This window comes from Cuculus canorus, chromosome 9 (genome assembly GCF_017976375.1).
Source record: "Cuculus canorus isolate bCucCan1 chromosome 9, bCucCan1.pri, whole genome shotgun sequence".
Classification (NCBI taxonomy): domain Eukaryota; kingdom Metazoa; phylum Chordata; class Aves; order Cuculiformes; family Cuculidae; genus Cuculus; species Cuculus canorus.
The window spans coordinates 12,440,009-12,467,298 of NC_071409.1; the positions used below are offsets into that span (position 1 = coordinate 12,440,009).

Below are 27,290 nucleotides of genomic sequence, written 5' to 3' on the forward strand. Positions count from 1 at the left end.
GTGTAATGTTTGAGTAATTGATTCCTAATGTAAGAATGACCCTCCAAACATCATTGCATTGACAGCGCAGAGAGCTGACTATCAAGGACAAATATGGTGCTATTCTCACCTCACATTTTGCTACTGGTCACATCCCTCCAGTTCTCCTTCTACAGAAGTGTCTTGAAGGACGCACAGCTCCAGCAGCTTGGTATGAAAGGTCTTATCATTTCCAAGGTTCAGTCCTGGTATGCTGGAAATTATTGCTTTCCTTACCATTAAACACATGATCCAAACATGAATCCACAAACCAAGATGAGTCTCTCCAAACCTAGGAAGTGCTCTGCCAGCTTCAGACATAGGTCTGAAATACTCCTTTGCAATCCACTGTTGTTTAGTGTATGCTGTACTCCACTTTCGCCTCAGCCTCAACTTCTGCCCAACTAAAACTCATACACTAGGCAGTTCAAAGGTCATTCTTTGTTTGCTTCTTGTCTGCTCTTAAGACAGATGTTTCAATGCACAAGTGAGGATATAAACACACATACACTGGAAAAAAAAAAAGGTGACCAGGTGTTTAAGCAATGTCAAATGTGAAGGAATTCCAATTCACTGCTTTCTCCTTTAATCTGGCAATTCCAAGGGACCAGGCGTGTCACAACTTGTACCCAGAACACTTTCCGCTTGGGCGAGTTCAGACAAGGCCTGCATTAACTCCCCAACCTGCAAGAAAATTATTTGAAACAAAAGGTTCAGATATGTCCCTTCCTCTCCAACAAGTCTAGAAACAAATGGTACAGGAATGAGGTCAGAAAGGAATCATCCGCCTACCATACCACTGAATTCATTTACCTACCTCAGAGCCCATTCAAGGAAAGGGGTGGGATGGGGAACAAGGGATGATATAAAGCAGAATGAAGCTCTGGGGTCGCTTGCTACATTACAAGATTTGACAGGCCTTTGCCAGCCCTCAGCTTCTTTGTGTCTTTCACATAATAGAGAAACACAAACTGAGCAGCCTGTGATCTGGGAGTTGCACTATTAGACAGAGCAAACTCTTTGCAAATGCTAATAGTATTGTAGCATCCTGTCAGGCAGCAACACAAAAAAGGATGTTGATTTTCACATGAACCAGAACAGACTCATTGTAAGGAAGGTTGCAATGAATGTTCCATCTCTAAACATCAAAAGCCACAGGCAATTGGCCAGTGGAGATGAGGCAAATACTGCCTCAAATGTTCTTAAATATAGGCAGCATATTGTTACCTTAACACTTAAATCATGAGGCTAGCAAGGAGAGAACTCTTGCTTGAAATGGAACTGAAAGAGATCTTTGATTATGATTCCAGTAGTAAAATAATTTTAAGACCTACAGAGACACTTCTTTTGCAATCTAATGTATTCCAACAGCCTGGAAGAGATGATCCTTTATGAAACATGAATGTGCACATCCAGTCAAGGGTAGAGTTTGTCAGTTGTAAGGTTGATAGTAGTAGAGCAGAAACAGAGTGTGCTTGCCCTTTGGAGTTCTAAGCATGTGGCATCTGTGGCAGTGATACCCAGCTCTTTACTGAAAAAAAAGTCTCTAAAACGTTAGGAAGAATACAACACTTAAGCTTTTTCTGTTATAAAACTTAATACAAAATACCTTTTATTTCAAGTTTGTAGCAATGGTACAATCCAAGGTGTTAATAAATGCACCACTGACTAACCTGCAAAAAGTTCATCACTGTCCTTTGGGTGAAAACCTTAAACAAAGCTCCTCTTGTTGGTTGTCCCTACCAAGGGTTGTTCAGAAATCCATTTTGAAGTCAGATTGTGAGATCACCACGTATGTTAGGATACAGTGCTCTGGAAGTCCTCTTAGGCCCTACAGTCTTCCAACAGCAGCAAATAAAACAGCCTTCTATCAGTGTTCTTCAACACAAACATGTAACCATTTGAAGCTATGTATAGTAAGCAGTTTTCTGCAGAAATCTCTAGAAATGCTTCTGGAATTGGCTCTAGAACAATACCTACAGCCAATTCCAGAATCAGTCCCCCAGTCAATGGCAAGCTAATTTCTGGATTCAGCTCCAGAACCATATCTAGAACCCAACTGAGAGTCAATTCAAGAAATGCTACAACAGTTGCCAGACTCAACGCTCAGCCTTATGGCCACAATCACTTCTAGAGGTACTTCTGGAAACATTTTCCAGATTACTGATGGCACCAACACCAAAAACTTACGTAGAGTCAATGTCAGAAAAATTTCTGGAACAGTTTGAGCCTGGCTCTAGAGCTGTTTCGCAAGTCACTGCAGAAGCTTTAGAACTATTTCCTCAATTACTTCTATAGCCAAACCTAAAACCATGCCTGTAACTTTTAGCGTTTCTTACAGAACAACTTGAATAATTTCACCTTCTAATGTGCTACATCACTGAAGTGATAGCAGTGACAAGCAAGACTTGTGTACACAGACATCTGTATGGGGTTTCCATTCTAGCACTGCAGCATACACAATCATTACAATCGCTACATCTTTTCAGCTTCTTCCCTTTGTTTCTATATAGTATTTTATACCGAATTCTTGACAACAGCCTTGTTCTGTAAAAGGTCTGTGATCACAGCCATAGGGAGCATACAGCACTTCTAACAAACTACAGCTTCAAGAGTTGGACTACATTGGACCTCTCTTGCAGGAACTTCACAATGTGTATTGTTTATCTTAATGAATAAAAATCAGCAAGTAATTGATCATGGTCTGTAAAGATTTCAGCAAGGGAAGATGGATTACTAAACTGATTACAGAACAGAACAGGATCCAACAGCTCTAAACTGACAAAAATTAAAATAAACTAAACAAGTACCTCAGAGATGGTAAGTCTCTGCAAGGACATCCCATCCAGTAAGGTGACAGACTCCTTCAAGATTTAAGGTTGCTCAGAATCTTCATGTCAAGATGACAGTTGGTTTTTTTTTTTTTTCCTCTTTAAGCCACTTAATAAGCTCTATAGAAAAATATATTTAGTTCCATTATGCAGGTGATCAATGTTCATAAAACACCTCCTAACCTGGAAATCAAGCATCAAGAACCATGCCTGTACAAAAGACAGCAATAGCTGGAAATACAGTCATTCAGACTAGCATGGTAGTTTGTAATCAGAATTGTAGTCCAGCCTCTGCTTTCTCTCCAGGCTTTGGAAATGGGCAGGTTTCTGCTTCTCACTCAAAGTTCCCTAGTCAGATGCTTCCCGAGGAAATGAAAGTAAAAGGAAAGTACAAGAAGTGAGTTTATTAGCTGCTGGTTTTTTTCAGACAACCATACATGCTAAGTTCTTGTGCGGTGATCTTCACAACTGCACATAGCATCCATGTGAAGAAGCATGACTGGAACATTTCCTACAGCACCTCAAGACCTAGAAACACATTCCAAACAGTCAAAGAAAACTCACACTGCAACTCTGCAAAAACAGAGGTATCATTGCAGGCTGATTCAAACACCAACACCTTCACTGACATAAAAATACCTTACAGACATCTCCAGGACCAAATGCATTCAAGAACAAAGAGTTCTAACTGACTCAAGGGGCCCTGGGTCAGACTTAAAGATCCCATATTTCAGCATTTCTTAACTAATTAATGAAATGTCTTGCATCTTTTTAACTTTGTTAAGAGCTACTAAGTTACAGTTAAGCTGTACTAAAATTAAGCTCTCTGAACTTTACTTTTGGAAATACATCATAACTCAGTTTAGGTTCATAATACAGAGTCAAAAAACTGATGAACATATCCTTGATGGTAAGAAACAGAACATACCTGTGCATTTGTAATAGTAACTAAGAACTTGACTATGCTTGCTTCTGACACTTTATATCTTTCCAAGCTTCTTCCTCTCTCGTGGTCTGATAACTTAGGATGAGCTTATGAATAACCTCTCAAGGAATGATTCTTGACATTTGAAAAACCACCATTTATGCATTTTTTGTGAAGAACTGACAGAAACAGTCCTGGCCATTAATATTTAATCCTTGGCTCATAAACATCTCATTCCATCCAATCCAGAAATATCTTGCCATATCTACATGAAAGTAAGGAACACGCTTTTGAAAATAAAATATCCATTTATGGAATAATTAATTTTGCATTTGCTGATCCCCTCCTCAAACTCAAAAAACCACAGAAATGACAGATTAGTCTGCTCCTTACAATAAACTGATTTACACAGAGTCTGAAGGTAGTATATGTAATACAGAAAAATATCCTGAACTTGTGCAAAAGTTTGAAATAACATACTTTTCAACATCAAATGAATTTTAGAAACAGTCCAAGTAATTGTGTTTACTATCTAAACATCTTTCTTCTACTGTTTAACATAACTATAGCTAACTATCTAGTAAGATACTTCCTACAAGGAGCAATTCTGGAGTGGTCAATAGCACTTTTTAAGCCCATTTTTCCTCTTGTTAAGTGATGCTTAACGAAGTTACGTGATACTCTAACCTTAACATAAAATCCTATAAAAACCAAGATAGAATTACCTGTTCCTTATTTGTCAAGACCATTTTTGGTTACTTTAATTCTAAAATCAAGTTAATGTAGAGTTATAATCCTTCACAGATCCTAACATGCCCATGTCTGCAATTCAGGGTATGTGGAGCAAATATGCAGCACATGGATTTTGTAAAATTTTTCTTTATCTAAAAGAAAAAAAGAAAGGAAAAAGATATACTCCTGAATTCATGGCTTGGTAAGCTGACTGCTCTATATTCTTAAACCCATTGTCCCAGTAAGCACATTTATTTTAAATGCACCTGAAACTAACACTCCATAAACAACCTTCATTTATACTTCTTATATCAGTTCATTATGTAAACTTCCAGAGAGATAAGCTTTTAACATACTGTTTTTTCATAAGACATCTTTGTGTAAATGTATTACACAAATGGTAAGGTAATCATTAATTTATATAGTAAAAGATAACAGTACAGTTACCACTAACTTGGTGCTGACACAGCGCTTCTGAATTAAACATTTTAATAGCATTAACAATATATTTCACAATTTAACAAATGAGAAAAAGAAGGCCAAAGTGACTTCCAAATTAGCTGCAATAGCACTGTGTTCAAAACCCACATTTTATTATTCCTTCAGTTACATTTTTATTCAATAAATACCTAGTTTTCATGGAATACATCATGCTAAGTCCTAGATAAGCAGCACAGAGAAGCTGGAACTAAAACTACAGGAACATCACACTAAAGAGATGAATGCTAGGCCACTGGATGCAATGTTTTGCAACATTTACATTACACAAGTTTCAAATGGTGATTGCTGGTTAAATGCAAAACTTTTTTTTGGGTTTTTTTTTTTGTTTTCTTTGTTTGGTTGGGTTTTTTTACAAAGAGGGATTTAACGCAAGTACAGACTTATTTCATTTGCTACACAGCCTAAGGACTCTGCCTTCAGTATTGTGCAAACTTACATTTCTGAAGTTATCATCAGAGAATGATGGTGACAAGCCATTTTTTTTTTTTTTTTCATTTCTCCATCCTCAAACACTCATTTTCAGCCAGTAATTTTAAACAGAAAATTCCCAAACATTCAGTTAGATCACCTTGAAATATTTAAACTTTCAACACCATTTTCTGAATTTTCTGTTAACTTTTTGTCTACCTGACTAAATATTTTATGTTTGAACATTTTGGGAATGCCTTACCAAACTTAGTACTGTTTCCTCTGAGAGCAAACAGAAACAGTATCCATTGGAAAATGTTAAGATTCCTCTCTTTCAATTGCAACAAATCAAAACCAATAGCATTTTGAAAAGGGAAAACCAAACTTAGGTCAAGCAACTGCATAACAGACAAATAATCATATAACTACAAATCAAACAGTTTCAGGCCTAATATCTTCTTCCACAGAAGTATTCAGAAGTGTATTCAAATCTTTTGTGGCAAAGTGTGGACAGAAAAATACAGTGGTGATTAACCACCAGGCACCTCTGATACATAGCCTATATAATGTTTGAAATCACATTTCTATGGCAGAACTGAAAGGCAGTAAAAGAAAGACTGTTTTTATTATTTTAATATACTGAATAATAGAAATCAAGCGGGTGTGGAACAACCTTACGCACAACATTCTTATAAAAGCAATTTTGGTCTTACAGTAGCTATAAGAAAAGTAAAACTAATTATATTTTTCCTTTTTTAGTTAGGGATGTTGGACAAGTTTGAATTGTGCAGAGCGTCTTTCTACATTTCACATGTACTCAGTCAGGTTACTTTGTACCTATGGAGAAGGGAGGGGTTAACAAGGAAATCAGAGTCTGTGCAATCCCAAAAATGAAATGTAATTGGCTATGATTCAAGACTCACAACATATACTAGGAAGGAAAAAGTAAAAGGAGCAGCTGTTGACATTATTTCCTGAGCCAAACCTTTTAAGGTGTCAGTGACTGTACTTTCACTTGAAAGCACTACAAGAACTGCCTGGATGATGTTTCTCAAGGGTTTAGGAATTTAACAAAATCCACAACTTCCTCTCGAGATCTCAATATCATGCTTTTAAATCTGTACTAGAGTGACCAGAGAATGCTTCAACACAGAGCATAACAAATTAAAACGGTATTACTTTGAAGGGCATTTTAATGTACATACAAATACTAAAACTGTGTCAAACTCCCAGGATCATTTGCAGGCAAGAAAATTACAACAGATAAAATTATTTTACGAATTTGATCCAGCTCTACCATGTAAGACAGATGCCAAAAATAAAATTTTTCCAGGAAAAAGAGACACCTTAAATGTACAACTTCCACAGGCTCCCAAGCTCATTGACACACAAGTCAGATTCTTCTGTTATGTGCATGTACCTTCAAAAATTAAAAAAGCAGATGGATTTTAATTGAAATTCTCAATCCCATGAGACATTTTCTTTCTCCCACAACATTTCCCGATGCTCCCCAAAACACAGGAAAGAGAATGGGACACAAAAGTCTTTTCTATTCAGTCTTCTTGGTGCAAGGTAATCTGGAAAAGGCTGCATTCTTGTGTGAAGTTGCTGTTGAAACAGAAAGGAGATTATTTAATATGTGCGCAAATACAGGATAGCACTTAGGCTTATCTTTTTGAGAATTGACGTAGAAGAAAGAAATTTGCAAATTAAGTGCATGCAAATATTTTTTCTATCAATACAATGTCTTTAAGGAAAAAAAGTGAAACAAAATGCTTTTGTAGACAAGAAAAGCGTTCCCTTAATTTTGATACTGGCTAGTTATGTCTACAGTGATTCACAAAACCTGAATAACTAGCCAGTAATTATATTTCCACTAAGTTTCCTATCTGCTTGTGGCATAAAATCTGAAAATATAGTTCTGCGCTTTAGAAGCAGCAGCAGCCAGGCACTGGAATAAAACAAAAAGGAATTTTCGTATGTGCATATAGAGGAGATGGATAATAATTATACACCAAACAACGAGAAAATCGTAGCAATGATTACCTGCTTGAACAATCTACTTTTCTTGATGGAGGGCTTCTATGAAGGCTTCAAGTTTTTCCTGGATTTCCCGAACTTTTTCTGGGGGAATTAAAAAGATCACCGTTCAAATACCTAATAATTAACTGAGAGTGTGCCTAGAAAGAAAAAAAAACAAACCTGCAAACATGAACAAAACCTAATGCTATTGTCGATATCACCCTTCTACACCAGAAGAAATGTAATCCTGTCCCATTTGAAGAACTTCTACAAACATTTTAAGACTATCATGCCATATTAATAATTAAAAAATTTACCAAAGCAATCCAATACCAGAAATGCTGTATTTAAAACCCCTGACATTTCCATTAGATTGTGTACAGCAGAACTACTGTACAACTGTCACATGTAGGGAGTTGCTACCTTTTAAATAATGCCCATTAATCTTTTTCTCTTTCAACCAAACATCCTTATTCTCTTCAATGTCACAAACACTACTAAGCATTCTAACAAAAGCTAAAAGTTTGTGTCCTTTCAGCAGGGAGAATTTTAAGGAACCAAACATCACTATTCAAAACACCTATTCAAAAGGGAATGCACAAAGCTAGAAGTTTATTTCTCTACAAAAACATGACTAGAACACAACTACAAATAATTACCCAGAATGAAAAGGAAATATTGATTGGGGGGGAAAAAAAAAAGGGGTTAGGCATTTTTCCACTCTTCTCTCAATTCCATAGAATACTTGTCATCATATAACCCATTTGATTTATTAAATTGCTTATGAAGCAAGATTTAGAACATAGCTGGAATCCAAAGCCTTCGAGATTTCCTGCTTGTCTCTCACCACATCCTCATTTGAAGCTCCTGTTGTGTGCGATTATAGCCATGAAAAACACACACTTCAGAAACGTGGAGGAACAGGGGGAGAGCAGTAGGACAGACAAAAATAAGTAAGATGAGCATAAACAAATTTTTTTTTTTTCAAGCTAAAAATACAACTGGATTAAAGCTGTATGTTCCCTTGTATGAGATATAAGGTCTGAGCTTTTCTCCTTCTTTAAAAAGAATATTTTATTAATGTTTCTTCTCTTTAGCAATATCACGTTATAGACTTGATTTACTGAACTGAAGTAGCAGCAAAGCAGAAAGAAAACAATTAGCCTTAAATAGGACACACAGGCATGAGTGGGAAAAAATAATTTACCTCCAATAAGGAATGCTCTCACAATGCAGCTAAGGGAACTAAAAGTTTCATCCAGTAACAGAGTGACAATCCCACAGACAGTTATGAAATTTATCTTAGAGTAATTATAATAATGATAAAAGCAAACCCCTGTAGTCCTGTTCTAACAAAAGCAAAGAACTTTAACTAGCATTTGAAATAAAACATGGAAAACAGTCTGTGCGAGGATCAGAAAGTCTTCAAGAAGAAAACTTATATCTTTATCATGCAATTGTTAGGTGACAAAGGGCAAACCACTTGTACTTTCACCACTTCAGTGTCCCCTTCCCAATTGTGCTTATCTACACACACACACGTACAGTGAGGCTGAATCACGTTCTGGGTCCTAAAGAAAACACTGAAGAAGTTTAGAACTTTCTTGAAATTCAGCCGATTTAATTTTTTTTTAATACTTTGATGTTAAATAAAGATTACAGTCCATGTAAGGGCAAAAACTGTATCTTAAAAAGTTAAGAAACAGCAGTAGCTGATTTTTACTGGGGTAGGATGGAAGTCTTGATTCAGTTCAGCAGACAGAATCTTTGAAAGCTGCCAGTGAAATAAAAGTAGTCTCATGATCACATCTCCTTACTAAGCACATTTAAGGTGTTTTAATTAATATCTTTTTAAATAAGAAAAATACTTCATATTGTTTGCATGTCAATATCAACCCCCTTTGTGCAATGAAAATATTGATTCTGTGGCATTTATTTAGGCAAGCACTTAGTGGCTTCCAATACTGATGCTCAAAGTATATTTACAAAATTAGCTTTTGAAATATTGTCCTATTATCTTGGGCAGCATTGATGTATTTTTGGAAATTATTAACCCAGGACCTCACTCTCCAAATTGGGCGTCAGTTGCCAGTGATAACCAGAGATTAGACCTCATGATCCAGAAGATCCCTTCATATGCTTTCAATATCTTTATTTTTGACTGGGATTTTTTTAATTGCCTCATGCTTCCCCCAAGCACATTCATTACCTTGGTCAAGCCACTAAACTCAGCGGAAGCAGGCAGATTTACTAGTATTAAATGTAAATATTTTCCCTTCCCAATTCTCGCTAATGAAATATTCCAGTCCTAAAAATTAATAGCATCAGCAAAAAATCTGTAATTATCATTTCACCCTTAAATAAAACAGTCTGTGCCAACAATATCTATTTTAATTTTCTGATTAGGGCACACACACAAAAAAACCCCCAGGATAGCAAATATGTATTCCACCCAAATACACTGAATCAGCTGTGTTTGCTTGGAGAACAGACATACTAAAATTGCCTCCATATTATAAGCACTTTATTAGTTTTTATACTTGAACTAAATTGAAATGATTGCTTAACTGTAATAATTATGGGGTCTTGAGGTAATTTAATACTTTGAAAAAACATGCTGGCTATTCTTAATAAAGAACAGTTACAATGACTGCCAAATAGCTGCAATTATTCATGCTATGCCCGGTACTCTTAGCAGTAGTAAAGTCTTTTGCTGCAGCAGACCTTAGCCAACCTGTAACATTTTCCCACAAGTTCGTTCCGTAGCACAGAGAAGAGGCCCACTAAATTGGTTTACTTTTTAAATAGGCTAATGGAAGTTATGCATTTACACAACACTAACCTTAATAAATGAGTAAATATAAGTGCTCGGGCAGAACTCTTCTAATGAGTGCAAGCACAGGGTCTGCAACTCTGGGATAACTGCCCATATTTTCATCAGCACCATGTGACACTGCATTTGGAACAACAATTAATTGTTACAATTCAAGAGTCAGATTTTACCCATCTCTATTTGGGGAAGTTCTCTCTTCTGTGGAATGCACAAAAACACATACCCACATTTGCAGGGTGTTGATTGACACTTAGATCAAAGTATTAGTGACTCATACTTGTAAATTACAACACATTTTGTTTTGGTTTATCAACATGCCAAATCTAGAACATCATTTGGGTTTCAGATAAGAATAGTTAGTATATAAATAAAAGGACAGACAAAGGTGATCTAGGTTTTGCAATACTGTGTTTTTCCATGTACAAGCCACAGATTAAAAGCATTTAAATTGCTAGCAAATTGTTTTTGTTACAGGTTGAACTACCCTAGGCACTGCTATATGATACTCAAATATCAGAGAAGGCTGTTTAATTTCTACACTCTCACTATATAGTACTGCAGAGGTTTAAATATGTACTACGGCTTACACTGGATTCTGGAAAGACGACGCGGTCTTTCATAGCTTTAATGCAGACCTGAAGTTACAATATATAATTCTTCCAGCACCTGTTAAACAGTCATCAAAAATGAAATCAAATCAATGAAGAATAACTGTAACTTAATCCTTGTTCCCATCTTTAGAACAGCAAAATTCACAGACCTGCGACAATGAATGGCTATTCTACTTCCCATTTACCCCGTGTTTACCTAAAAGATAAACTGGTTCATACATCAACTCATTATGCCTCTTGATCTGGTCATGAATATTCCTATAATCCTCCTTCCATATCCCATAAAACTTTACTGACAGAATGAGAAAATTCTTTATTCAGATGTCTTGAGATCCTCATTCATGCTCAGTCTCTCCTTATCTCCATATGAAATGATGTTGCTACCCACTCATTTTCTTTTCATTAATCCTGTGATCCTAAATCTAAAAGACTCAAAACCAGCCTAATTGATCTGTAATGAGGATTTAGATACACTGTGAACACAGATGCAGCTGAAGCTAAAGTTTGCTTTTCCTAATATCATAAGCTTGACAGAAGGGAGCCGCTTGAAATATTCAGTCTTGGAAGGAAGGCTTGCTTACTGATTGTTGCCTTAGACAGTCAAGTTTATCTACTAATTAACAGTGTAGAACACGGGGAATCACTGTTAAAACAAAACATGTAAAGTAAGTTATCAAACAAATCTCCTAAGGCCAAATAACCTCAAAAAAATATTAAACACAAATTACAAAAGCAAAGCACATTACTGATTTATTTCCACCATGCTCGAAGTAGCAAGAAAAAGCTCTCCAAGTATTTCACAACTGCATTAATTTGTTCAATAAAAGATGTGGCCTCTGCCCATAAAAACCTGTCTTGCTTATGGTTCTGAAGAGAAATGAATTTTGAGACATTCAAATCATGCTTATTTATCTGTAAAATCCAAAGAGTTTAGCATAGAATTTTAGAAAGACATTAATGTCTGTCTGTGCAACAACAGGGAGAAAAGTGCGTAAGTGTTTTAGGCAAATAAAAAGTTTTCCTTTCCCCTCTTTACAAGTTCTCCCATGTAACTTCAATTTTCAGTTGCAGCATCAGGAAAAATTATAAAATTGTAAAATTTTTCTGGACAGATTCATCTTGATTTTATACTTTGATGGAACAACCATGATAAAGTATTAGAGTCTCACTCTAAGTCCTCCTGTTTTACATTGAAGTGATCTCTGCCTCCAACTACTGTATACATTGCTTTGATTTTTTGAAAGCTCACAGTTGTTACTCCTTTTGCTCTGGATTGTGCTTAGACTTTAGTCCTTTTTTTAAGAAAAAAAGAAAAAATCTTCCTTTCTTAATCCCTTCCTTGCCTATAAACTTTCTCACTGCTTGCTGTGCTACTTCTATGTTATGGTTAATTAACCGTCGAGGCAGAAATGTTGAATTTACTGCTGTGAATGCATCATCTTTCCTCTAGTGAAAAGGAAAGTCCAATCTCTAGTCAGATTTCATCTGAATGCCCAGCAGCACACCATTAAAAACTGGAAATGTTGATCCACAGTTTCCTGCTGAAAGTCAAATTTTAGCTTAGGGCTATGTAAGACACAAACCCCATAGCTGTATACAATCCCCTATGAACAGTCAGGTGGAGAAGTGAGAGGGGGCAGGGGAAAAAGTCATCTCATCAGAGCTCAGCCTTTTGTATCACATTCCTGGACTTTCTAAGGGCCATGCAGAAGCTTTACTTCTTGTTGAAACAGTATGAGGCAGCACGCTCACAGCCACTCCAAATAATGCCCCAAAAAGCAGGCTTTCCACCCACAGTTACATAGCCTGCATCAACATGCTTTCTCATGTCTCACACAACCACAGCCTAGCAGCTACTATAAGTTACTGATCTCCGCAGGATCACGTCCTGCTGAATTTTAGAAAGTCGTTTGAAAATACCCATCACATACTTTGCCAGTTTCCTCTTGTTCACATACCATATTTTCCTCTAGATGAGGCCAAGAGGATAGCTAAAGTTTGAAGAATCGGAAAAAAAAGGCAAAACCACCCAGGCCGCCCTTAAAGAGACAGAACATCATTCATCAGCTGCAAAGACAGATTTATAAGTAGAGGGCCCCCTCTGTTCCTTTAAGGCTGCTGAACAGATGGGAAGTGAATGGACAGTCAAAGGGTCAAGAAAACACATGGGAGGTGCTGTTTGTCTGCTCTATGTATGTTCCCAGCATAAGAAAGAGGTCAAGATTGTAACTGCATGGCTGGGTGCAGGAAAGGCCTTTTCTTTAAGCTGTTACAAAGACAAACGCTGTTCCTCATCCTGCTGTCAAACTGCTATAAATATTGGTTTGTCAAAAGAGTTTCAACAGCTAAAAGTTTTTTTTTTAAAAAGGCTGAGCAGGAGAATGAATCATGTGAATAATTCTTAAACAATTAGCTCATTAGTGTAATAAAAGCACTGCGGAACCCTGAGAAGTTTAAATGGAATTTATTATGTAATAAATTAATGAATCATTAAAAATATACAGCCTTTAAAATGTAAGCTGGAAGAAAAAAACTTGAATCATCTTTAGTTACTAACAGTTAAGACTGAATGAAGATGCTAAACGATGCAACATGTTAGCTCTCCTTTATTGTTCCAAAATGTATTGCAATCTATGATGAGATTTGAATTTGCAGCCAGTATAATTGAGTTGTTTCTACAAATTCTGACTTCAAAAGTATGCTCACTGGAATGGGATAAATACGACACAAAAATGATGTAAATATATCTTTAAACCAGGCTTCCCCTCCCAGACACAACGCTTGACATCTACCATTATATTCATCAGTTACTGACAACTTTTCTATTTGCCCTAAATCCTTTTGTTAACCTAAGATAAAAGGTGTTTCAATCTCTAGAATACCTGCATTCCAGTTATCAGTTCCAGAAAGACAATGACGAGGACAGGGTCCTGCTCTAACCATCCAAGTGCATCAGGTGAGATACTTAGGTTATTAAATAGATGAAGATAGTACTTCACTGTTCCCTCAGAAATATCTGTCTTAAACACTAGAACAAGACAAGGTGCTAAACATATTTCAATATCACTATTAAAATCTACAAGGGTCAATAAACATATCAATTTCATGGATGAGTTCAACAACAATTGCCTGCTAGTGACTTAGGTTGAAAAACCTCCTTTTGCATGGCATTAACAGGAGAAAACATCAAGAAGCCTGTTTCTTACAAGTGGTTTTTTCCTTTTCCTTGTTGTAGGTGAATCCATCTCTAAAAAAGGAGAAAAATCACCTCCAGGCTGCATATTTAGGCTGCTACATAAATATTGTAAAATCTTAGTCTTGAGAAGTCATTTTAGCCAGACCTCCCCTACAAACAGCTGCCATCACTGAAGCCACTATTGTTGCAAGTATTAATATAATATTAATTATTAATCCCTATGTATCATAGCTGAGCAAAACTATCAGTAGTCTGTTCAAGACAGCATCACCTTTATTTCAGAGTAAAGGAAACCATGCAGAAGAGAGCTCATCTGAAAACACTGAAAAGCTATTTTTACCATTTGTTGAGCACTGGAACATTATTTTAGCATTACTAATAATGCTTTTTAGCACCAGAAACAGTAATTGTGCATTGTGCCAATGAAATTGTAGATTACTCATCAATCAATGTCTTGACCTAAAGCTGCCCCAGATTCACAACTGAGACCTCTGCAGCTTAATGGAACTGCTTTGGCAACACGTTTCTCCCCTCCTCAGCTGAACAGAACAGAAGCTGACTGTATTTCTTAGAGCATCCCCAGGGCGCCTCAGGCTGGCAAGCACGAAGTCTCTGCCTCTGACAGTGTATGAGAACTGAGATATGAGGCTGAAGCAAAACTGACAACTATGTAGACTATTGACTTTACACAAGATAAAGTTTCTATGGGCTATTACACATCAGTCCTGCTTGTCTACAGACAAGAAACTAAATATTACTAAATCATACATGAGTTCACAGACTAGCATACATTTCTATATTGTCATTAACGTTAGCTTAATATACAAATGACAATCTATATTAAGCTGGAACTTCACCAGAGTCATCACGCCTGCAAGAGCAAGGTAGGAATTGGGCACCTTCAGTCCTCCGTCTCAACCTTAGACTTTTAATTAAAAACTGTTCTAATAACTGTCTTTCTACAGAATTTAGCTGTGATACTTACTGGACAGCCAGAAGAAACTTAGTAGCAGAATGGCAAGGTTACCTTGACTCACATCTGGAATCAGGCTTACAGAAACAGAAAGATTTAATTTTAAAATCAAAACTTAAGCTAGAATGAACTAGAATATGATAATGTTCATTATCTTGGGTGAAAATAATGAAAAGCATAAAGGTAAATATTATCTAACGATTCATCAAGTGATGTAAAAAAAAATTAGCTTTCTTATGCAGAAAGTACATGGAGAGCTATAAAGGTAAATTACTTATGCAAACACTACTGTCACCTTAAGGCTATAAAACTGTTAAGAGACTTTACATAAGAAATAACTGATATATGTTTGTTCTCCACCCAAAATAAAGCATACTCGGTAGTTAGTCAGATCGTAAAATTTCACATTATTGGGACTATGTAAGTGAAAGTCTCTCTAAATTACGTCGGAAAATAAATGGCGATGAAATAAATTTTTAGATCATAATAATAAGCTTCCTTTCTGATAGCAGGAAGCTTAAGTCATCATGTCCTGAAGAAAAACAGGTTGTCCTATTATTTTTTCTTACATTGTTACCGTTCCTAGCCGAAAATATTTCCGTCCCTTTTGTTTTTAGAGAGACTTCAAAATTAGAAGCAAAACCGAGTCCAATACAACATTAAACAATGTGCAACACACACTACACCGACTTCTCCAATTTATGGAAATGTGAATGTTACTCTCAACAGTCCCATACCAGTTCAAAACAAATACATACATCAATTAGTTTAAAAGTTTTCACTTATACAAGCAGTAATTTCTCTAGAATTAAATTTTGATGAAGAGGTACCCATATAAGCAACTAGTACTAAAAGAAAATAGCATCCAAATAGATGTTTTGATCCTTGCATCATTAAGGAAATTTTAGGAAAAAATTGTATGTGACACACAACACCAGAATGACCCTGAAGTACAAGAGACATAGGTCTAGGGTAAGATTAACAGGCACTAAATACGTCATTACTCATGTAGCAGTTCATCATTATTTTTCAATGTCAACTTTAAGTGATAGGCTTCGCTTAGTCAGTGACAAATGTGCTGAACTTTGTAAGGATCCATTTTAGAACCTGGACATCAGTGCCTAACTCTTCATTAATAACTTTAAGAAATCACAGCAGACAGACTTTGGTCATCTGGGATTCTTAAGTTAAGTAAACCATCACTCCATCACAGGAGGTTTACAATTGATGTATGTTCTCCCTCGAGGATTACTTCCCTCTCTGAGAAGACACATTTTTAAAGCACTTTCTGCCATGACACAAAGCAGGAACTACCTTATCTGCACTTTGACACAGACCATCCTACACATTCTTCTGGTTTTAATTCATTAGTTTTGTGCAGCTGCCCCAAAACTCAGAGGGAAAAAGAAAGAAAAAGAACATAAACATTCGACCAGTGTCCTTCATTTCAAAGCACGCTTGTTTGGGTTAATTTCATAAATTATTTACATGGAATTAAAAAACCAATAATCATGCAAAACTAATTAACTTGCATTCTAACAGAGTACTGGAAAGCTAGCAAATCTACTAAAAATAACAGGATACATTGTTGTTTACTCCTTCACATGCAAAAGGTAGGGGAAATTGAAGACCTGCCACACAGACCGATCTCAAGCATGTTGCCCCTTGACTTCCTGCGCATCAGGACCTTTACAGAGCTCAAAGGCAACAGGAGCCACACTGCCACCAGCATGCTGGCAACACCAGCACAAGCTTGAACTCATAAGACACAGAAGGCCCACAAGAGTGCTTTGATTGATACTTGGGCAGAAATGAACATGCTCTAAGTGACATTCAGCCTCTGATAAGATGCAGGCCATATGAACATGCTAGGAGAAGCTACTGGCAGGGGACTGCAAAGACAGCAGCTACCTTTCACATGCTTATCAGAAGCTGGAGATCTGTTCTGTGATTCCCAGAGGGAAGTGGCCACTCTGCTTTTGTCTGGCTAGAAGGCCACAACATCTCCTGGTGTAACATTCTGCCAACTCAAGATCAGATGATCACTAGGTGCTCCTCGCTGCTATGGCCAGCTGAAAAGAGCAAAGCAAGACTGCTGCCACTTCTGTGAAATGCCTTGCAACTATGAAGTGCCGACATTCTTACTTCCGAAGCTTCTAAAACTCAAATATTGCTGAAGAAATGAGAGCACAAAATCACTGTAATTCTGCAGATCCTAAAATTATTCCTCTGTTTGTATTTCCTAGAATTCTGTCCTCTTTCCCATGTCTGTCTTTGAGCAGCAGTAGTGATATTTGGGATCTACATTCAAATACCTTCCAAATTATACTGCTTTTTCTTGTCTCTTGTAAACATTTAAATCCAGGTTGGTTCTGAACAAGCACCTTAATTGATTTAAGGACTATTAACCACTGCCTTTTGAGTTGCTTTGTCTGCCTCTAGGTTCTAGGGCAAAATTACCTAAGATTTGCTTATTTGAGAGAAGATCTTTTCCCCTACAGCTGAGCTTTGTCCCTTATGAAATTCTGTGACCTTCTGAAAAAGTATAATAATGCGTAATAATGGAAGAGAAAATGGAAGCAAAGGCTTTAGAAAGCCAAGTCAAAGCATGATTTTATGGAGCACGTCATCAACACTGTTATGTAGGACAGAGGTCACATCACAATAGTCATCTCAAGGGACTGAAATTTAATTAGACTACAATAATGACCACAGTTTAGGATTAGTTTCACAGAACATTTTAATTCTGCAGCTAACAGCAATTAAAGAAAAGAAAATGTAACCACAGAGCAAGTGATTATCTGCAAAGTACTGCTCACAGACTTTATCCCCAACTTTGCATAAATGCATAACAAAAAGGAGATTCGCTTGGATTTAAATCAGTTTGTTACACACAGCAGACATGAGAGTCCACTCAGCCTAGTCAAATACATCACAGGAATTTCAGATCTCGAGTCAGCAACTTGCATATGGAAGTGTCTACCCTAGCTAGCAGTAGCTTTCTACTTCCACTAAAGCAGCAAGCATATGCATATATGGTACTAAATCATTTATGCACAAAGTTTGCAAAAGGTTTACATTCAAGACAAGAGAAAGTATAAGAATTTAATGCACTGACTTTTAAACAATGAATTTAGATATAGAACTTCAAAGTATTCTACTGGTTTATTGAGTTTACATGTTTTTGCCTTTACAAGGAAATAATTAAGTTCTGCAAACTATTATATTTCATAAAAAAAAGTACAACAGAATTTAAACAAAATGGCCCTAAGCTATCTTTTCTTCATGTGAGGGCTCAGCCTTCCAAAGTTTCAAAAAGCTTTTGTGCAGAACAAAGTCTCAGCTAGCCCATGACACCTGTACAGGTGTCAATATTACTGACAAACGAACTTGGAGGCTGACCCCTTCACATTCAAACCTAGTAATTTCAGGATCAAGTTTCCACAGGCATTCCACAAGTCCTTTCCTACCTCCTGCCAATGTCTCTCCCTGTGTACAGGCACATGGTTTCACTTATAATTTGATTAAGTTCTGGGTTTTCTTTTCCTTTTTTAACTTGTGAGGAAACAGAATATTGGATGAATAGCATGCTGACCTAGGAAATATGCTTTGCATATACTGTTCTTACATGTATTTATCCTGTGCACATAAAACACCTTTGCAACATTCAAAGTCTAGCTGTTTAAAAGGAATAAAGGAGAAGAAATAAGTGAAGATAGAGCACACATTTCCTTGGGACATATGAAATTTCATCTCTAGTGAAGTCAAAAAAAGACAACAAAGCTCCTGTGGACTGTCTGAAGCTAGGATTCACCTTAGGTATTCAATGTACACGTACACTACTTAGCATGTTTTAAGTGCTACTGCAATATGAATATATGTAGCTTAGGATTATGATAAGACATCGGAAGATCCCATTTCCTTTCCAAAATGATTAAAGCATTCAGTTCATAGCAGTTTTTTAGTAAGAAAGATTACTAAACTAATACTTTCTATGCAGTTGCTACTGAGAAAAACTGTAACTGAGAAAAAGTGACCGTCCCATACAATCTTCATAAATTATGTCATACCAAGAATGGAAAACAAAAGGGACAAGGATGGGCAAGTGCATCTCCCTCCCAGAAGAAAAAAAAAACTTAACACCCAAGAAACCAATGCCCACTGCCTAAGCCATCCTCCTGCATCAAAAAGCAAGAAAAAGTAACCAGAACTAAGAAGCTTGGCATCAGCTCTGTTGAATGCTCATCCTTCCCAGCCCTCCTATAAAGGCCATTCATTGCCATCTTGTGTTGGGAAGCTGTACAACAACTTAATTACCGTACAAAGTTCACACTATTGAGGAAGTTTGCTTTGGCCCTTTATATAAAAAGAGCAAGTCCAGCAGCATGGAATTCTGGAAACAATTAGGTAGTTCTGGGAAGCCTTTCACTGTGAGCTCAACATTAAATGAAACTGCCGTGTTAAAAAAGTAGTCTACGGAAAGTTAAGATTTATACACATGTTATCAATTTTGCATAAAACTACGGAGTATTTCTGCTGAAATTACTACTCTAACAGTTGTTTTAAAAATAAAATAGGAGAAAAGACATTATTTATCTTGAAATCAAAATCTTTCATCTATGTATGCTTTTTTCCCCGAAAAAAGTACATTACCCAATACTGAAAAACAATTAAAAAGATACAGTTCTATGGAAGGTGTGACTTCAAAGAACTATCTTTTATACATAATCAACCTACTTGAGCATTGCCATGAAAAAGATCCTGAATCTCACAGCAAAGGCCAGCAGTTTTACTGTTTTAACAAATTTTGCAGAAGAAACCTAACTCATTTAAAACCACAATTAAAACTGATTAAAATCAGTGTCAGGGAGCAGCCTGCATGAATGTTCAGTGAGTCAATTTGGCAAAGTTAAACATGAATACAGGAGAAGACAGTATGAACTAGTAAATACTACAAAAGATAACAGATAGAACGAAAGGACATACACTGACTGATCCCTCTTATAAGGTATTGTAGAAACAAAAAGTAATTATTATTTAAAAAAAGAGAAAGTGGAAAAGCTTTGTGTACAGCTACACACACTGTGCATAACACAGTTGCAAACTTTTGAAGGGACTGGCTTGTCATCATTAGGCAGTAGATTTTCCCTCCAGACACAAGCAGCATCTTAAACCCTACAATACAAAGAAGGCAGTCCTGACAAGACAAATGTGAGTGGAAATTTTTGCGTGGAAATTTTCCTATTAAAATATCGATGTTTACCATTGTACTTTTCGCTCCCTCTACCCCATTTCACTTCTTACAGAACCTAGCATACAGTATGTTTAAGACGCTGATTTAACTAAGCAGGCAGCAAAACACTACACTGTGTGGAATGCAAGTTTCAGATCAAAATATTCTGTCCTTCAGCAAAGAACACGAGCAAGACGCATGCACCAACCGGAAAGTAAATGTAGTTCTTCCTGTTTATGATAAGGCTATCCAAGACAGTGGAAGACCTGTGTGCGTTCTTCAACTGAACACAACTTTGGTGAAGAACTTCACTATAAATAAGGCACCAGAGCTGTAACGTAGATGGTTAACAACTGCAAGAAAACAGGTCCCTACCAGCTGCTGAACATGCCTGAAGTACCCAGTTAGACATCCAAAAGACAACAACTTCCTCTTGTTTCTCCATTCTCAGCAAAACAAGAAACATATCTCAATTGTACCTACAGTTTAAAAGCACGGCATGGAAAATGACTGGGCCGATGGGCTCTGAACTGCCTGCTACTTCTCACAAAAGTATCTGGAATCATAGTAGATAGTACAGCACAGACAGCTCAATGCTCTGCAGCAGGCAAAGAAAGGGAAAGGACTACAGGGAATTACTGTGAAAGGACCAGTTTAAAACCCAGAAAGCATCATAATGCAACTGTATAAATCCATAATGCAGATACCTTCTGTATATTGCGTGCAGTTCTGCTGTTTCATCTCAAAAAGTGTTTAGTAGGACTAAAAAAAGGGAAGAGAGTGGCAAGGCTGATTGAGGCTCTGAAACAATGTCCATGCAAGGAGCAACTACACAGATGAGAACTCTTCAAGCCAGGACAAGAGCAAGAGCAGGTAGCCTAAACATCTACAAAGTCGATGAGTGGCACAAAAAAAATGAATAGAAAAAGATTACTGAATGTTTTTCACAGTGCAAGGACTAAGGGGAACCAAATGAACTGGCAGGTGGCTCAAAGACAAACAAAAGGAAGTACTTTTTCACACAATGTGTAGTTAAACTCTGGAACTAATTGCCACAGGATGTTGCAGATGCCAAAGTTTATATGAGTTCAAAAAGCAATTAGAAAAATTCACAGGAAGATAAAAAAAACCAGGAATGGCTATTAATCACAAAGACATTACTTCAGGATTACGAAACCTTGGAACCACAGGTTGTTAGATGCTGAGAGTGCTTACAGGGCAAGTTCTACTGTATGCTTAACCCGTTCTGACACTGTTCCTTAAGTAATTATACCTGTTCTTTGCCAGGGACAGGACATCGTCTGATTGCATTTTAGAACATTTTTAAAGTAACTTTTTCCAGTTCACTTATTCATCTTCTGCACTGCCCTTTTTTGTACCTTATGATCCTTTATCCCACATCATCTCTAGTCCCAGGGCTTCTTTATTTCCATAAACTTAGCAAACGTTCACTGTACAAGTATTATGATATTTATGATAAGGAGTATATTTACATTACACTTAATGCCTTTTTTTTTAAGAAAAAATAACCTTCAGTACATTATAAAATATGTAATTAGTTAGTAACCATTTGAAGGACCTGGTTAGACTCCTCAAAATACCTAGTATAAAACCTGAGAAGTAAACACTGGTAAGCAGCAAGAACTCGGGGCCTAAAGGCAATCAAGGAACAATCATATGGAGGGCTATAATACCATTCAAGGCTGTAGAACACAGATAAAACCTACTATCACACCCCAGAACCAAGAGCCACACACTCGCCTCCAGGCCTGAATGCTTAGGGTGGGGTTGGTTTATCTGTGCGGTGATCCAGAGGCTGACATGGTCCATGCTCAGGGCAAAAATCAAAAGCAATATTTATTCTGGCTCCGGCAAACAAACTGACCAAAATACTTGGGCACATGGCTTCCCAAAGTTCCAATTAAGAAGCAAAACTCGCCCTCATGTTTACAAGTTTAGATTGTTTGTAACGAGAGGAATGACAGCCTGCAACACGTTTTCAGTAAGAATAGTGAACCCCAACAAGTTAACTGGTTTAAAGATGGAGGTCAAGATACATGAATAAACTGGGTTACACAAACACGGCTGCCTGGAACAGAGAGAGATTGGACTTAATGATTCAAAAGAACCCTTCCATTCCACTGTTAATTAAAATACAAATACTTTATGAATGTGTGCTGTGGGAGTCATGACTTTTTTTTTCCCCCCCTTAAGCAGAGCCCTGATCATCACTAAATGCTGTAAGAAGGAAATTACTTGCATAGCCATCTGAGAGTTCAATGCTCTGTGCTATAAAAGTCTGTCTCAGGAGCATAAAAAAACCTGCACCACAGAAAAGCACTCTGTTCACTAAGGGAAAGGCAAAGAAATTCCTTCTTCCTGTCATTTGCCCATAAAAGTTATAACCACTTAGCAATAAAAGCATGCAGAAAGTAGAGAGAACATTGCTGATCTGACTACAGAGCTAAGCAGTGCTACTTCCCTTAAGTACAATAAAACAGAACACGTCATCATACATCATTTTGTACAGAATAACAATTTTTTCCTTAGAATTATGCGTGTGGGATCTGTGACCTTCTCAGTCTAAAGAAATACAGTGCACTGACGGTGTTTTCACTACACAGTAATTTACAAAATGCATACTACAAACTTGAAGCATATGTTCCAATACACAGATATAGGATTATATAAACACAGACAGGCTGCTCTCACAGGTCTAGTCTTAGTTCACAAAGTAATGACCCCAGCTGTTACTGCTTTGAAGTGGGAGGTTATTCCCGATGCTGGAGAAGTGAAATTGACAATGCAAAAATTGCAAGTCAATTTCAGCACAAAATAAAGACACATTAACTTAAGAAGTACATATTTGCTAGTGTTCCTTTACTTTGTTTTAAAACATGGAATATTTAAGGATAAATAAAAATCATAGAATCATAGGGTTTGGGTTGGAAGGGACCCTTAAAGTCCATCCAGTTCCAACTCCCCTGCCACATGCAGGGACACCTCCTACCAGACCACGCTGCTCAAGGTTCCATCAAACCTGGTCTTGAACACTTCTAGAGAGGGGGTACCCACAACTTCCCTGGGCAACCTGTGCTGTCAGTGCCTCAACACCTTCATTGTGAAATAATCAAGGTTCACTCTATACATGCGTTTGCTCAGGAAAAAAATTAACATCCAGCAAGAAAGCAAGCAGCACTGCTCACTAATACAAGGAGATAACTTCCTCATTAATAATCTGTGCCCCACTATACTGGTTAACACTAGTTTTACCTGAATATATATTCAGAGAAAGGAAAAAGTCTTATTTTGTAGAACACATTCCACCCACTCCAAAAGAACGTCTATATGAAGTTTGATACAGGGTTTCAAAAGCAACACAGGATGTTCAGAGAGTTATGAATCTATCATAAAAATTACCCAGCCACACCAGCTGTTTCAAAGATCAGTCAAAAAGACGCAGTGAATTGCTCAGATGGCTCTCTGAGGTGTGGATTAACCACGTTGAGTTAGAAAAACAAGAACTTTCCTTTACAATATCACTCTGGTTTAACTACATTTTTCAGTATACTAATGCAATATATGTACATCAGTGAATTCACACCTACTGCACAGTATGCATTCTTTTATCACACTATACTACCCATGGCCACCTTTCAACTAGTAATATCTGAGTATACTTAAGAATAATTCCATTTGTGATATTAATTAAATGCTAGCACATGAACAACTCATATGGCATTAAATATTCTTAAGAAGAGTGGTCAGGATTTGCTTAATTTCAAGATCATTCCAAAACACCATGGAGTAGGTACTTACTAAGATCCTCTGCAAGCTGGACCCTCTTGCCAGTTAGAAGCTTCACCTTTTTTTCATTGTCCTCAGCAAAATCTTCAAGCACTTCCTTTACATTCTTCTCCAAGCGCCTGACTGTAAGAAACCAAGAACAACAAACCAATCAAAAAAAGTGAGTGGTACAGACTTCTGCACCTGTAGTGACTGAAGGACAAAATTCGAGAAAGGTTTGTGGCAGACGTAGTATGTGTTACCAGGCTAACTAACCTGGCTGCAGAAAAGGCAAACTTCTAAAACAGAAGCTCCTTGTTTGGGCCATTAACACAGCAAACTGAGAAATATGTTTAAATGTCAAAGGAAATTTTCTCTTTGACATAAAATATTCTTGGATGACTTTTTTAGGAGGAAATAAAAATATCAGTAGACTATTTTGCTGTCTATTAAATCCTGTAGCTTCTTCTTTGAGACTGACTGTCCAACAAATATTTTATTGTAAGCATCCTTGCTGCCTCCTTCATAACATAAGGAGTCATAACATAACTTTTACTGTCAGTCTCCTCAGACAAATCAAGGCCAAGTCAATTAAAAGTGAAAGATGGAAAAAAATTAATGATGACAGCAGATTGTGGTATTGAAGGACTGATGACAAAGAGGGATGCTGCTGTATATACAAGGCTAAAAGGAATAAAAAGCTCTTTAAAACAGTATTATATCCATCTTAACACTCATACCTTCGCTCTTTGTACTTCGAGGGAGTACCGCCTAATGAAACTTCCTAACTTCCAGCCCAGCTGTTGTCAATGAGGCACATGGGTGGAAAAGACAGGACCTAGCTCTCTACAGATAAGGAATTTCTTCTCTGTGGAGGGTAATGTACATCACATGACAAAGTTCAAACTTTTCCCTGCGATTTCTTCAAGAATATTGGAAACTATTTTACAGATTAAAGGTCATTATTAGTTATAATATGGCAATAAGCAAGTGCTACATAAATGACGCTTTATAAAGAAGTTTCTGTTGTATAAGCTTGGCTAGATATCACATAGCACATTTTGCATGCCTTTAAGGAAACCCATTAGAATTGAATTTTTATATCAAACATTTAAATATTAAAATCTACAGCCATATCTATCAGAGAAAAAAAGAATATAGTCACTATTTATTGAAATTCTTTCTGCTTGGAAGTAGACATTGACCACCAGCATCATGTAAGCTGAAAATATTTTAAACCAGAGAATATCTTAAATTATTTGACATTCTATTTGCACTGAATCCTTTTTTGCAAACAGTGTCAAGGTCTATTTACTTTGCACCTTTTAATTACCTAACCAGGGCATAACAGCCAGCCACGCTAAGCATAGAAGGTACACAGAGCTAAAGGTACATTAGAAAATTTCTAAAGAATTTTTGGTTTCAAGCACCTCAACTCACTATGAGCCTTACCTTCAGTGTTAGTAAGCTGCTGTCTCAATGTGTTTGCTGTAATTGCCAGCATTCGCTGTATTCGCCAGAAGAGGACAATATCGTTACATTCAAGCTGAAACAAGGGAAGTTTTAGCATCAGACCCCTGCTGTCCTGTAAACATCCTACACTTACTTACAAGAATCTCTTGACACTTTTAGCAGCAACTGTACACTCACATACACATGTTCTGATCTCACATAAAAATCCCTTAGAATGGCTGTAAGTAACAAGGAAATACACCAAAATACTTCTCAAGAATTGCATCAGCCCAATTTCAATACTCTGCATCACCTTTACATCTACTATTTTCAACAGAAAGAGCCATAAGAAGGGGTATCACAGAAGAACAATTTACAAACACTATCTGCAGGCTGGCGAGTATAACCTAATAAGCACTGAAATACCACACTTGTCCATAGCAAACGCATAGAAAGACAACAGCTGAACTCCATGTTGTGACTCCTTGACAAATACTACTGAGGACAGGGTTGGGCCAAGGACTGTATCTGTTAACAACAGAATAGACAGCTTCCATGCCTGCAAGGATGGCAGGACGGAGCACTAACTTCACATTAAGACACCTTAAATAGACACGAACAGTAGGTTAGGTGTCATAGAGATGAAACCCTCCACTGTATGATCTTCTTCTCACTTATAGGCAAAGGTATTTCTACAGTAGTAAAGATTCCTGGCTCCATCAGGACCGTTTCTCATTAAAAAGAAGTACACAGAAAATGAGGAGCCCTAACTTTCCAGTGATTTCCTTTTGATTCAAAAACATAACAGTGATAAAAGTGCATATTCTCTTCTTTGTGCGACTTTGTGCATACTGTCATTTGTTGCACAAGCTTGGGTTTACGAAACTGGAAAGCCATTTACAAGATCTGTTTGTAAGCTCCATAGTTGTTTGTTTTTTATTTTTGTTTCGATCACATGTTGTTCCACACACCAACTAGAAACACTTATTTACCATACTTAAGCCATAGAACTTCCTTAATGCTTTCTGCGTTTTTCTTATCACTGAGGTAAATAAATATCAACGGGAAAGTGGGAGAAAATGATAAGAGGATGTAGCTGTACAATACTGCTTTTAACTGTGCATTGACAGATGTTTAGGTCATGGTTGATACCTACTAGTCTTTTTATATAATTATCAACAGAATGGCATTTTATCAGTTACAAACCTCATGTAAAACATATCCAAGATCCCCAGCTATTTCAAGATAAAGTACGCAAAACAAAATTTAGGCTATTTTAAAGTATTTATAGAATTATTTTTTCAAAGGAGAACTATTAAGGCAAAACACCTGTGTATATCTGTTTTTCAATTTACCTCTGAGTCCTCAAAATGCCTCTGATAATAATAGAAGCCTCTTCGACATAGATTGCAGTGGTTCAAAGCAGTCTTCAGGAAATATCTTCTATAAATTTGGTGCCACGTGTCTTTAATCTAGGAAAAGAGTACTTAAATTTGACTAAATAAATACATACACTCACTATTGTGCATAGCTTAATGATCACATTTAATTTTAAAGTGTAAGTCCAAATTCCACTATTGTCACAAAAGGATGTTTAAATATTCCTCAACCATTTCACTTCAACTGGGACGTTAGTTACGTCAGGCAAACATTACAGATGACTGTCATTTAAAAATGTAACATGTTTGTAACATAACTGAATGCTTAGAAGTATTCTCTGGAGACAAAAAACATTTAAATTATAATGTACAAACCAGGAGTAACTGTTC

The 27,290-nt window shown here is 36.9% G+C and overlaps 1 protein-coding gene across 4 annotated transcripts in view; it reads right to left on the minus strand.

The window, feature by feature from the left end:
- Window positions 1-1,697: 1,697 nt before the first annotated feature.
- Window positions 1,698-27,290, minus strand: part of OPA1 (OPA1 mitochondrial dynamin like GTPase) — a 56,108-nt gene continuing 30,515 nt past the window's right edge. For 3 of the 4 annotated variants that reach the window (XM_054074298.1, XM_054074297.1, XM_054074295.1), the window contains 5 exons: window positions 26,877-26,993; window positions 25,522-25,615; window positions 24,103-24,213; window positions 7,462-7,539; window positions 1,698-7,023 (listed from right to left, as the gene is read on the minus strand). In XM_054074298.1, coding sequence (XP_053930273.1) covers window positions 7,475-7,539; window positions 24,103-24,213; window positions 25,522-25,615; window positions 26,877-26,993 — 387 coding nt within the window. In that variant the 3' untranslated portion in view covers window positions 1,698-7,023; window positions 7,462-7,474. The remainder of the gene's footprint in view (window positions 7,024-7,461; window positions 7,540-24,102; window positions 24,214-25,521; window positions 25,616-26,876; window positions 26,994-27,290) is intronic. The other variant, XM_054074296.1, reaches the window with a different exon arrangement.